The 11,976-nt window shown below is 36.1% G+C and overlaps 1 protein-coding gene across 1 annotated transcript; it reads left to right on the forward strand.

The window, feature by feature from the left end:
- Positions 1-8,597: 8,597 nt before the first annotated feature.
- LOC104215338 (feruloyl CoA ortho-hydroxylase F6H1-3-like) lies at positions 8,598-11,090 on the forward strand. Its single transcript, XM_009765122.2, has 2 exons — positions 8,598-9,151; positions 10,292-11,090. The coding sequence occupies exons 1-2, from the start codon at positions 8,652-8,654 to the stop codon at positions 10,866-10,868; spliced, it is 1,077 nt and encodes a 358-aa protein (XP_009763424.1). The 5' UTR covers positions 8,598-8,651; the 3' UTR covers positions 10,869-11,090.
- The last annotated feature ends 886 nt before the right edge of the window (positions 11,091-11,976 follow it).

Genomic DNA, 11,976 nt, shown 5'->3' on the forward strand with positions numbered 1-11,976 from the left:
TTGGACTTATTACTACTGGACATGGTTGATTTTGATGTCATACTGGGGATGGACTGGTTATCATCTTACCACGCTATCTTGGACAGTCATGCCAAGATTGTGACCTTAGCCTTGCCGGGTTTACCTCATTTAGAGTAGAGAGGGACTCCTGGTCATTCTACCCGTAATGTTATCTCTTATGTGAAGGCTCAGCGTATGGTCGAGAAGGGGTGTTTGGCCTATTTGGCATATGTTCGTGATTCTAGTGTGAGGTTCCTTCTATTGATTTTGTGCCTGTTGTTCGTGAGTTCCCTGAGGTATTTCCTTCAGACTTGCCGGGTATGCCACCCCATAGGGATATTGACTTCTGCATTGATTTGGCTTCGGGCACTTAGCCCATTTCCATCCCGCCGTATCGTAAGGCCCTGCTTGAGTTGAAAGAGTTGAAAGAGCAGTTGCAAGACTTGCTTGAAAAAGGTTTCATTAGACCTATTGTTTTGCCTTGGGGTGCGCCGATGTTGTTTGTTAAGAAGAAGGACAGGTCGATGAGAATGTGCATAGATTACCGGTAGTTGAACAAGGTTACAATCAAGAATAAGTATCCAATGTCGAGGATTGATGATTTTTTTGATCAGCTTCAGGGTGCTAAGTTATTTTCGAAGATTGACTTGAGATCTGGCTACCATCAGTTGAGGATTAGGGCATCCGATGTCCCTAAGACAGCTTTCAGCACTCGGTACGGGCATTATGATTCTTGGTGATGTCATTCGGGTTGACAAATGCCCCAACAACTTTTATGGATTTAATGAACCGAGTGTTCAGGCCTTACTTGAATTCGTTCGTGATAGTCTTTATCGATGATATTTTGATCTATTCCCGCAGCCGGGAAGAGCACGAGCAACATCTTAGAGTGGTCCTTCAAATTTTGAGGGATAGTCAGTTGTATGCCAAGTTTTTGAAGTGTGAGTTCTGGTTGAGTTCAACTGCATTCTTGGGTCATGTTGTATCAGCAGAGGGTATTCAGGTTGATCCGAAGAAGATAAAGGCAGTCAAAAACTGACCTAGACCCGCATCAGCTACAGAGATCCGGAGTTTCTTGGGTTTGGCAGGCTACTATCATCATTTTGTGGAGGGATTTTCGTCTATTACAGCCCCAATGACCAGGTTGACCCACAAGGGTGCCCAGTTCAGGTGGTTGGACGAGTGTGAGGCGAGCTTTCAGAAGCTCAAGACAGTTTTGACTACGGCACCGGTGTTGGTTTTGCCCACAGGTTCAGGGTCTTATACAGTTTATTGTGATGCATCTCGTATTGGACTTGGTATGGTGTTGATGCAGGATGGAAAGGTTATTGCCTTTGTTTCGCAGCAGTTGAAGATTCATAAGAAGAACTATCTAGTTCATGATTTGGAGTTTGCAGCCATTGTTCACGCATTGAAGATTTGGAGGCATTATTTGTATGGTGTGGCGTGTGAGGTGTTCACGGATCACAAGAGTCTGCAGTATTTGTTCAAGCAGAAGGAGCTAAATTTGAGGCAGAGAAGGTGGTTGGAGCTATTAAAGGACTATGATATCACCATCCTATATCATCCGGGAAAGGCCAATGCGGTGGCCGATACTTTGAGTAAGAAGTCATCCAGTATGGGCAGTCTTGCTTATATTCCGGTCGTTGAGAGACCGCTTGCTTTGGATGTTCAGGTTTTGGCCAATCAGTTCATGAGGTTGGATGTTTCTAAGCTCAGTCGTGTGTTAGCTTGCACAGGCGCTCGTTCTTCTTTATTGGAGCGTATCCGAGATCGACAATATGATTATCCTCATTTGTGTGTCCTTAGGGACATAGTGCAGCACAGAGGTGCCAAGCAGGTTACCTTGGGAGATTATGGAATTCTGAGATTGTAGGGTCGAGTTTGTGTGCCTAATATGGATGGACTCTGAGAGTTGATTTTGGAGGAGGGCCATAGTTCCTGGTACTTTATTCATCTGGGCGCCGCTAAGATGTACCAGGATTTGCGGCAACATTATTGGTGGTGGAGAATGAAGAAGGACATTGTTGCTCATGTGGCTCGGTGTTTGAACTGTTAGCAGGTTAAGTACGAGCATCAGAGACCCGGTGATTTGTTGTAGAAGATTGAGATTCCTGAGTGGAAGTGGGAGCGTATTACTATGGACTTCATTGTTGGACTCCCATAGACTCAGAGGAAGTTTGATGTAGTATGGGTTATTGTTGATAGGCTGACCAAGTCCGCACATTTCATTCCTGTGGTAGTCTCATATTCTTCCAAGAGGTTAGCTGAGATTTATATCCGGGAGATTGTTCGTCTTCATGATGTGCCCGTGTCTATCATTTCAAATTGAGGTATGCAGTTTGCCTTACATTTCTGGAGAGCAGTTCAGCGAGATTTGGGCACACAGGTGGAGTTGAGCACATCATTTCATCATCAGACGGACGGGCAGTCCGAGCGGACCATTTAGATTTTGGAGGATATACTCCGAGCTTGTGTCATTGACTTTGGAGGCTCGTGGGATCAATTTTTGACTTTAGCAGAGTTTGCTACTGCAACAACTACCAGTCGAGTATTCAGATGGCTCCTTATGAGGCTTTGTATGGTAGGCGGTGTCGGTCATCGGTTGGATGGTTCGAGCCGGGGGAGGCTCGGTTGTTGGATACGGATCTAGTACAAGATGCCTTGGACAAGGTCAGGATTATTTAGGATAGGCTTCGCACAGCTCAGTCCAGGCAAAAGAGTTATGCCGACCGTAAGGTTCATGATTTGGCTTTCATAGTCGGTGAGCGGGTATTGCTTCGAATGTCGCCTATGAAGGGCGTGATGAGATTTGGGAAGAAGGGCAAGCTTAGACCTAGGTTCATTAGCCCGTTTGAGATTCTTGATCGAGTGGGAGAGGTGGCTTACAGACTTGCATTGTCGCCGAGCTTATCAGCCGTGCATCCAGTGTTTCATGTGTCCATGCTTCAGAAATATCACGGTGATCCATCCCACGTGTTAGATTTCAGCACTGTCCAGTTGGACAAGGACTTGTCCTATGAGGAGAAGCCGGTATCTGTTCTAGACCGGCAGGTTCATCAGTTGAGACCGAAGAGTTTCCCTTCTGTTCGTGTTTAGTGGAGAGGTCAGCCTGCTGAGGTGTCAACCTGGGAGTCCGAGTCCGACATGCGGAGCTGTTATCCCCATCTTTTCCCCAACTCAGGTACTTCCTTCTTATATCCGTTCGAGGACGAACGATTGTTTTAGAGATGGAGAATGTGATGACCTTTTGTCATCACTTGTTTTAGAAATGAATTCTACATTTCGAGGCCTTAAAACCCTCTTTCTACATCACCTCAATTTGTGTGCATAGTCCGGGCGTGTAGCCGGAAAACCATTATGTGAAAATCTCTGAAAATGGTGAATTTGGACTTTAAAATGAATTTAAGTTGACTTCGGTCAACATTTTGGGTAAACGGACCCAGACCCGTAATTTAACGATCCCGGAGGGTCCGTAGGAAAATATGGGACTTGGGCGTATGCCCAGAATCGAATTCCGAGGTCCCAAGCCCGAGAAATGAATTTTTAAAAAAAATTATTTTCTGGAATATTTATGAGTTTTTGGAAATAAAATGTGTTTAAAACTTGATGGTATCGGACCCGTATTTTGGTTCCGGAGCTTGGTACAGGTCTTATATGTGATTTAAGATGAGTCTGTGAAATTTGGTAGGAAACGAACTTGAAACGACGTGAGTCAGACCATAATTGAGAAAATTGGAAACATTTGAAGTTCTTAAGTGATTTCATGATTTTGATGCTAAATTCATAGTTGTTGATGTTATTTTGGCGATTTTATCGCACGAGTAAGTCCGTAGGGTGTTTTTGAGGTAGTGTGCATGTTTGGTTTGGAGCCCCTAGGGCTCGGGTGAGTTTCCGATAGGCGTCGAAGTGTTTTTGGACTTAGAAAATTTGGTTTTCTGCTGTTTGTTGGTGTCCAGTTCTTTTGTACTATGTGATCGCATAGGAAGGTCCGCGATCGCATAATGTAATTTCAGGGGGCCCTATTTTGTGCTATGTGATCGCATAGCTTCTTCCGCGATCGCGTAGAGTAAAGTCTGGGGGGTCACCAGTTGTTTTATGCGATTGCATTGTTTCTTCCGCTATTGCAATGGGTTAAACCAAGCCTGGGAAGGGAATTATTTTTCCTCTATGCGATTGCACTGCCTAGTCCAGGATCGTAGTGCCAATTCCCCTTACCCTAAGCGATCGCATACCCTTGTTTGCGATCGCAGAGACCAATTTTGCCCAGTCATTTAAACAGTAACAGAACATACGAGATTTAACCCAAAATTCATAACTTCTTCTTCCAAACACCAAATTGGGCGATTTTTGAAAGAGAACTTCACCACCAATCCATTGATATGTAATCTTAAACTCATTTTCTTCAATTTTCATTAACACCCAATGGATTTCTAGGCCCAAATCATGTTCTTAAAGGTAGAAAATTAGGGATTTGGGTAAAGTTAGGATTTTTTGTATAATTGGGATTTAGACCTCGCTTTAGGGTCATATTTTGGAATTAATTGCATATTCGAGCTCGTAGGTGAATGGGTTATCGGATTTTGGTACGAACCTCGTGTTTTGACCATGCGGGCTCGGGGTCGATTTTTGACATTTTGGGAAGAATGATAGGAAATCTATAATTAAGCATTGGAATTGAATTGTTTAGCGTTTATTGATGTTATTAAGTCGATTATGTCTAGATACAATTGAGTAGGAGCCAAATTCAAAAGGAAAAGCGGTGTTTGAGGCTTGAGTTGACTGTGGAAGTTTGAGGTAAGTATTTGGTCTAACTTTAGCTTGAGGGATTAGGAGCCGTGTCTTATTTGCTACGTGTTAACTGTGGAGTACGACATATAAGCATGATGACGAGTATCTATACGTCGGTGTCAAGCATGCCCGTGAGTCTTGTATTGTAATTTTTATGACTCCGTTGTGGTTTATTGTGCTTCATATGCGGATTATCATTATTGTTCCCTTGTCGGGACGTTATTGTTATATTATTGTTCCCTTGCCAGGATGTTTGTTTTGATATTATTGTTCCATTGTCGGGATATTTTTGTAATATTATTATTCCCTTGCCGGGATATTGTTATATTGTTATTGTTCCCTTGCCGGGATTCCTTTATGATTGGTGTTGATAAATGAAATGGGAGCGGGTTGCATGCCTGCAACGGTAATATATGAAATGGGAGCGGGTTGCACGCTTGCAACGGTATTATATGAAATGGGATCGGGTTACACTCCTGCAACGGTATTACATGTGTACCTGTTCTTCTATTTCCTTATCTTTGCTGATAATTGAGTTATGGCATTCCTTACATTTCTCTACTGTCGTTTTGTTGTTACCTGTTATTCCACGCAGCATGTTTCCCCCGCCCAATTTTTGTTGTAATTATCTGCTTCTATTTTAGCTGTATATGATTTAACTGCACAAGTTTATTTGGTAGTCTGGTCCTAGCCTCGTCACTACTTCGCCGAGGTTAGGCTAGACACTTACCAGCACATGGGGTCGGTTGTGCTGATACTACACTCTGCATTGTGTGTAGATACTGATACTGGAGCGCTTGGACCGCAGTGAGGGTGCTGACCTCAGTCCACACAGGCGACCCGAGGTAGTCCTGCAGACGTCCGCGGGCCTTGGCGTCTCCTCATATATTTTTTCTTTCTGTTTTTACTTATTCAGAGACAGACTTATGTATTTTCATTCAGACTTTTCTTTTAGTGTTCTTGGACTGTCTGTGAAGCTGTGACTCCAGTTCTGGGTAGTATTGTACTTCAAATTATGTAGCAGTGTTCGGTTGGAATATTAAGTTTCGGCTTCCACATTTCCGATTGTTTAATATTATTCTGTTGTTTAACTACTTAGTATTTTACATTGTTCAATATGTTTAAATAAAAAGGGAGATAGATCTGTAATATTCGGTTTGCCGAGCTTTCACGAGTAGGCGCCATCACGACTCCCAAGGGTGGGAAATCCGGGTCGTGACATTTACATATTCATCACACATAATTAATATAAAATTATTTTATACCATATTTTTTAAATATTATAATTTGTAAGCAAATATTATAGATTATATATATTAACGGATAATTCAAATAAAAGCGAAATTATTGAGATACACGATAATTAAATACATATTACATTATGGTAAAATTCAGGTTAAATATTACATAAATATTCAACTTTCACCTCTAGTATGCTCCCAGAAATGATATATTAATGCATTACGAAGTGCAAAATGAGCATCTTTGTCCTTAATTCTTTTGTGTCGAGCTAAAAATTATTCAAATCGGTGATTTTCATCTACTACTATTTCTACCGATGGAGGTGGACATTCCCAATCATCTTGAATTAGTGCATTAAGATCACGCTCATCCTCTATTATCATGTTGTGCGGTATAATTCATGTAGTTATTATATCATATAACACTTCTTTTCATGTATTTCCAATTTTAATGTATTTTCAATTTTAACATTTCAATTTTAGCAACATCTAATAATTTATATTTGCACTATTCATTTTTTGAGATGATTATATATTTTTTGTACAATTATAACTTATAATAAGCTTAATTTATAATTTTACATAAAAATAATAAATGCACGAAAATTTATTTATCAAAATTATACGCCAAATTTAAGATCTAAAATTAATATTATAAAGATATTACATGAACATATATATATATATATATATATATATATATATATATATATAAGGATTAAATAATAACAATAATAATAAAGTAAGGATGAATAGTAATGGAGAAGATAAATAGTGTCACTTTAAATTTGGAGTAACATTATTCATCCCCATTTTGCAGTAAAAAATAGAGGAACATTGGAGTCACATTTTGGCAAAATATGAGATATATAATTGTTGATCGTTAGCTCAATCAGCCCCGACAAATTAATCCTTCGTTCCATCCGTTTTAATTTCAATATATTAGATTATATGAAAATAAAATCATCGATTTTATTCAACAGACATTACTTTTTTAAATCATTTATCATTTAGAAATTCTAAATTTAATGGAATGAATATTGATATCACTATCTCTGTGTAAATTGTTGGTATTATTTATAGTTGATAATGCAAAGTCAAAGATCTCTTAATTGGTTGTGGAAAGTCTTTTTCTTCTCTTTATATTAAATCGCTCGTTTATGGGCTTGTAGATAGCTAGTAAAAGGGAGTGACCTTGCACACCAGAGAAATTGGCCCCGAAGGCAAAACTGGTCAATTTACCCCTGCGCGCGAGATATAGAAGTGTTCAAAGACAGAAAAAAACACCTTCATATTCTCTTCTTCTTCAACCGATTGTGCACGTGTTTAATTTGGTGGTGCTGAACAACCGATCTTAACGATTTGCACTCAATTATGCTGAAATCGCTTTCAAGGCAGTGGCTTGCAACGGCACATTATTTTTTGATAATTTTTTTTTTTTTTTGGTTTCCTTCTTGTTCTTGGTTAATATTATTACTAATTTTTCTTACGTAAATGATTTTCTTTTACCTGAAAAATTTCCCTTGAAAATGAGAGGGAGATAGGAGCTGGCAGCCAAGAAAAACAAAATAAGGTTAGCTGGAATGGAAATCATAGGAAGCAAATTTTCAACACGTTACAAGAAAAGAGACTTACTAGGAATTTTGGCAAAGACTCTAAAACTTGTTTCAACACGTTTTGATAACCTCGTACACCTCGTTCCTAATTTTCCTCTGCTTTATTTCAATTTTGTTTTTGTAAAAGATCTTCTTTTTTATTACTTCTGCTTTGGTCTCTTTAGGTCAACCAAGTATTAATATATTAATTTGAACTTAATATTTATATTGAAATAAGAACCACAGTAGCCTAGAAGAGATCTACATCTGGATACATGCTAATATCTGAGTTAGAACAAAAAAAAAACTCTAGATATAAATATAATTCTTTTTTTTTTTTGGATTATTGAAAGCTAAATGTTTGTTTCTTCATTTCGTTTTTATAGAAAATAGGATCTTTATTTTCTTATATATGGTTATAATTAGAATCAAAGGCGAGGTCGATAGTTGTTTCACTGATCATTGCTATACGAATAAAAGACGTATATATGGTCACAGAAATTTAACATTCCCACCATCCCTTCCAAAAGAAAAATAGACATGGAAAATACTTTGTAATTTATTTTTACAATGAAGAGACAATTCCCACACTAAATTAGACTTGGTTTAGGAGTAAAATTATACCTAGATACAATTTTAATGTAATGTGTTAAATTTTTTGTAACCTAATATAATTCTGAATTTTACCTTAAAATTCAACCCTAAAGCAAAGGTTGAAATTTCAAAGGAATTAAATCAAACGTGTTCCTCGTTTACTTAAGTAACTATTGAACAAAGAAAAGTAAACGTAACATATTAACCCTATGAATACAGAATAAGAAAATGTGCATGCACCAATCACGTCATTTATTTTTCCACAGTTAACTAAATATTCAGAACGTTAATTATTGAGATTTTCATGGCATGACAATTGCCTATAAATACTGCACTAACTCAGAATCAATAGATCATCAAAGTTTTCCTCATTCAATTCATTTTTCATAAACCCTAATTTTCTCTTATTATTTCTTTTACTAAAACAAAAATGCCTACTACAGTCTCAATTCTTTCAAACATCACAGACTTTGTAGTAAATGAAGGGCATGGAGTGAAAGGTCTTTCAGAAATGGGACTTCAAACATTACCTAAGCAATATATTCAGCCAATCGAAGAACGAATTACTCCTACCACTGTAATTCTTGATGATCAAATTCCAGTCATTGATATGTCCAATTGGGATAATGACACAAAATTAATTGGTGAGAAAATATGTAATGCAGCTGAGAAATGGGGTTTTTTTCAAATTATAAATCATGATATTTCCCTTGATGTTCTTGAATCTGTTAAGGAAGCGACTTATAGATTTTTCAGACAGACAGCAGAGGAGAAAAATAAACATTCAAAGGAAAATTCATCGAGTAATAACGTGAGATATGGAACTAGTTTTACTCCTAAAGCAGAAAAGGCTTTGGAATGGAAAGATTATTTGAGCCTTTTTTATGTTTCTGATGAAGAAGCTGCTGCTCTTTGGCCTTCTGCTCTCAGGTTTGCAACATTCAACATTTCCTTCATTTCTCATATATTTAGCCAAAAATAAATACATAAGAAGAAAACGAATATAAATAATTTTTACGTTGTCAGTTTATTTTAACTTAGGATAGCATATTAATTACTACTATTATATCAGGTTATCAATTAGACAATTATTACTTTTAATAGACTAATAGTTATCATACAAAATTTGCTTATAATTAATTACCTCAAAAGTGAACTGATTTTGTAACTATTATTTACTCCCTCCATTTTAATTTACGTAAATCTACTTGACACGAAGTTTAAGAAAAAATAAAAAATTTTGAAATTTGAAGGCTGATATAATACTTAAACTTCTGAGTGCTGTATAGAAGCATACTTTCTCAAGTCTATTTCATAAGTGGTGACTGAATTGTTGAGGTACTATTATTGTCGTGTGTAATAATTAAAGTTAGGATCAAGAACGATGTAGACACTTTTTCCTGCTGCCTCCACAATTATCAACAGGGAAACACTTTTGTGTCTTAATTTATTTATTTATGTATTTAATTATAACAGTCTTACTTTTGATAACACGTAAGATATCAATAAATATTTAAAGTTTCTAAATCTTACTTCAGTCATAAAATATATTATATGGTTTTTTTCCTTCTTCATATGTGATACTCCCATATTTCAATTCATATGACACACTTTCTTTATTAGTTTGTTCCAAAAAAATAACATATTTCTACTATTGAAAATAATTTAACTTTAAACTCTTAATTTTATCCATTTTATCCTTCATGAGAAACTTTATAACTACAAAAAAGTCATGGATGATCCCACAAAGCTTTTATCCCATAAGCTTTTAAGACCACAAGTTTCAAAAGTCCTTTTTTTAAACTCCGTGCCGAGTCAAACTACCTCATCTAAATTGAAACAATAAGAGCAGGGGCGGACCTAGAGCATTGAATACGGGTTCCCGAGAACCTAGTAAATTTTACGTAGATCCTGTATTTATATTAAGAAATTCGCTAAATATTTGAAAATATCTAATTGTGAACCCAATTATTATATCATATTAATTTGAAATTACGGTAGGAACCCATAAGTCTCGGATCCGCCTCCGGGCAAGAATACTAATCTTTTCTTCATTTTTTTTTTTTACAGGGAGGAAGCTTTGGACTTCTTGAGAAATTCTGAAATTGTGATCAAGAAACTATTGGAGGCACTTATGAAAGGACTAAACGTAAAAGAAATAGACCAAACTAAAGAATCACTTCTAATGGGTTCAAAGAGGATTAACGTTAACTACTATCCAAAATGCCCTAATCCCGAATTAACCGTTGGAGTAGGTCGTCATTCTGATGTTTCAACATTAACAATTCTTCTTCAGGATAATATAGGAGGACTTTACGTGAAAAAACTCGACAGTGAAACTTGGGTTCACGTCCCACCAATCCATGGAGCTCTGGTAATTAACATTGGCGATGCTCTTCAAATAATGAGCAATGGACGATACAAGAGTATTGAGCATCGAGTTATGGCTAATGGCAGCAACAATAGAATTTCTGTGCCAATTTTTGTGAACCCTAAACCTAGTGATGTAATTGGTCCTTTGGCAGAAGTGCTAGAAAATGGAGAGGAACCAATCTACAAACAAGTTCTTTACTCAGATTATGTCAAGCATTTCTTTAGGAAAGCTCATGATGGGAAAGACACTGTTGATTTTGCTAAAATCAAGTAGAACTTATAGTGGATCTGCTCGAAGAATAAGAAGTGCTTATATTATAAGCTAATGTATTTTTCTTTCATGTATTTTTAGTTACGACTACTCAGCAAAAAAAATTTTAAAAAAGAAGAGATAAATATAGTTTGAAGTGTCATACTGCAAATTATAGGAGAATGTTTTTTGGGATTAATTATGTGTTTGAATTTTGGACCAGATAAATTATAATTGAGCTGCTGATTTTATGGCAAATTTATCCCAATCTGCCAAATGCTACTAAAACTAGTCCAATCTTGTCGCGCCTCTATTTAAACTATTATCTAACTAGTCTTAACGTGTGCGTGTTGCGCCTATACCTTATTTCGATGAGAGAGATTTTTAAAACTTACATAAATACTGTACTAACAATTATGGTTGTGTTATAAAATAAGAGTATAAGCAACGGAAATTGATGAATAAAATAATTGAGCACAATAAAAAATTTAACTAAATAATTTATTTGTATCAATAAATTTTACTATAATAACAAAAATTCAAAAGTATATTTACACAATGATAATGAAAGAGAATAAAAGCTTTTAAAGGATATATTCCATGCATATAATATAAACAATAATTATTTAAAATAGAGGTACTTTTATAAAATACATATATATGCTTGAAAACTTTACTCTATTATTTTGTTCCAGCATTACATATGCCTGGAAACTATTTTTAACTTTTTACTTTATAAATAAGATTTATTTATTCTATATAGAAAGTAAAAAGAGAAAAATATAATATTAAAAAGTATTAAAAATAAATATATGTAACTTAGAGGGTAAAATGGGTATTTGACCATCAAAAGTTTGTCTAGTTGAGTGATCCTCTAGATGCTATAGAAATAGTTAAATGACTTTTCTGGTACAAACAAAATAAGAAACATAACTTTACTAGATAATTTCAGAAAGTTCTTTTAGTTAAAAAGAAATTTATTAAAAACACTAACTAAAAGTCATTACAAAGTGAAATCTTTTTAGGACACATAGTTTCTCGCTTGTCCCTCTTGAAAATAAAAACAACAAAAAAGGGTGGAACAACATAAGTAATTAGGCTCCTAAACACAACTAAGTTACATGCATTCTTG

The sequence above is a fragment of the Nicotiana sylvestris genome, chromosome 10, assembly GCF_000393655.2.
Source record: "Nicotiana sylvestris chromosome 10, ASM39365v2, whole genome shotgun sequence".
NCBI lineage: Eukaryota > Viridiplantae > Streptophyta > Magnoliopsida > Solanales > Solanaceae > Nicotiana > Nicotiana sylvestris.

Bases quoted from the DNA above. Each gene is read 5' to 3' on its own strand.
- LOC104215338 (XM_009765122.2), top strand. From the start codon at position 8,652: ATGCCTACTACAGTCTCAATTCTTTCAAACATCACAGACTTTGTAGTA. The intron at 9,152-10,291 runs GTTTGCAACATT...TTTTTTTTACAG, and splicing joins CTTTGGCCTTCTGCTCTCAG to GGAGGAAGCTTTGGACTTCT.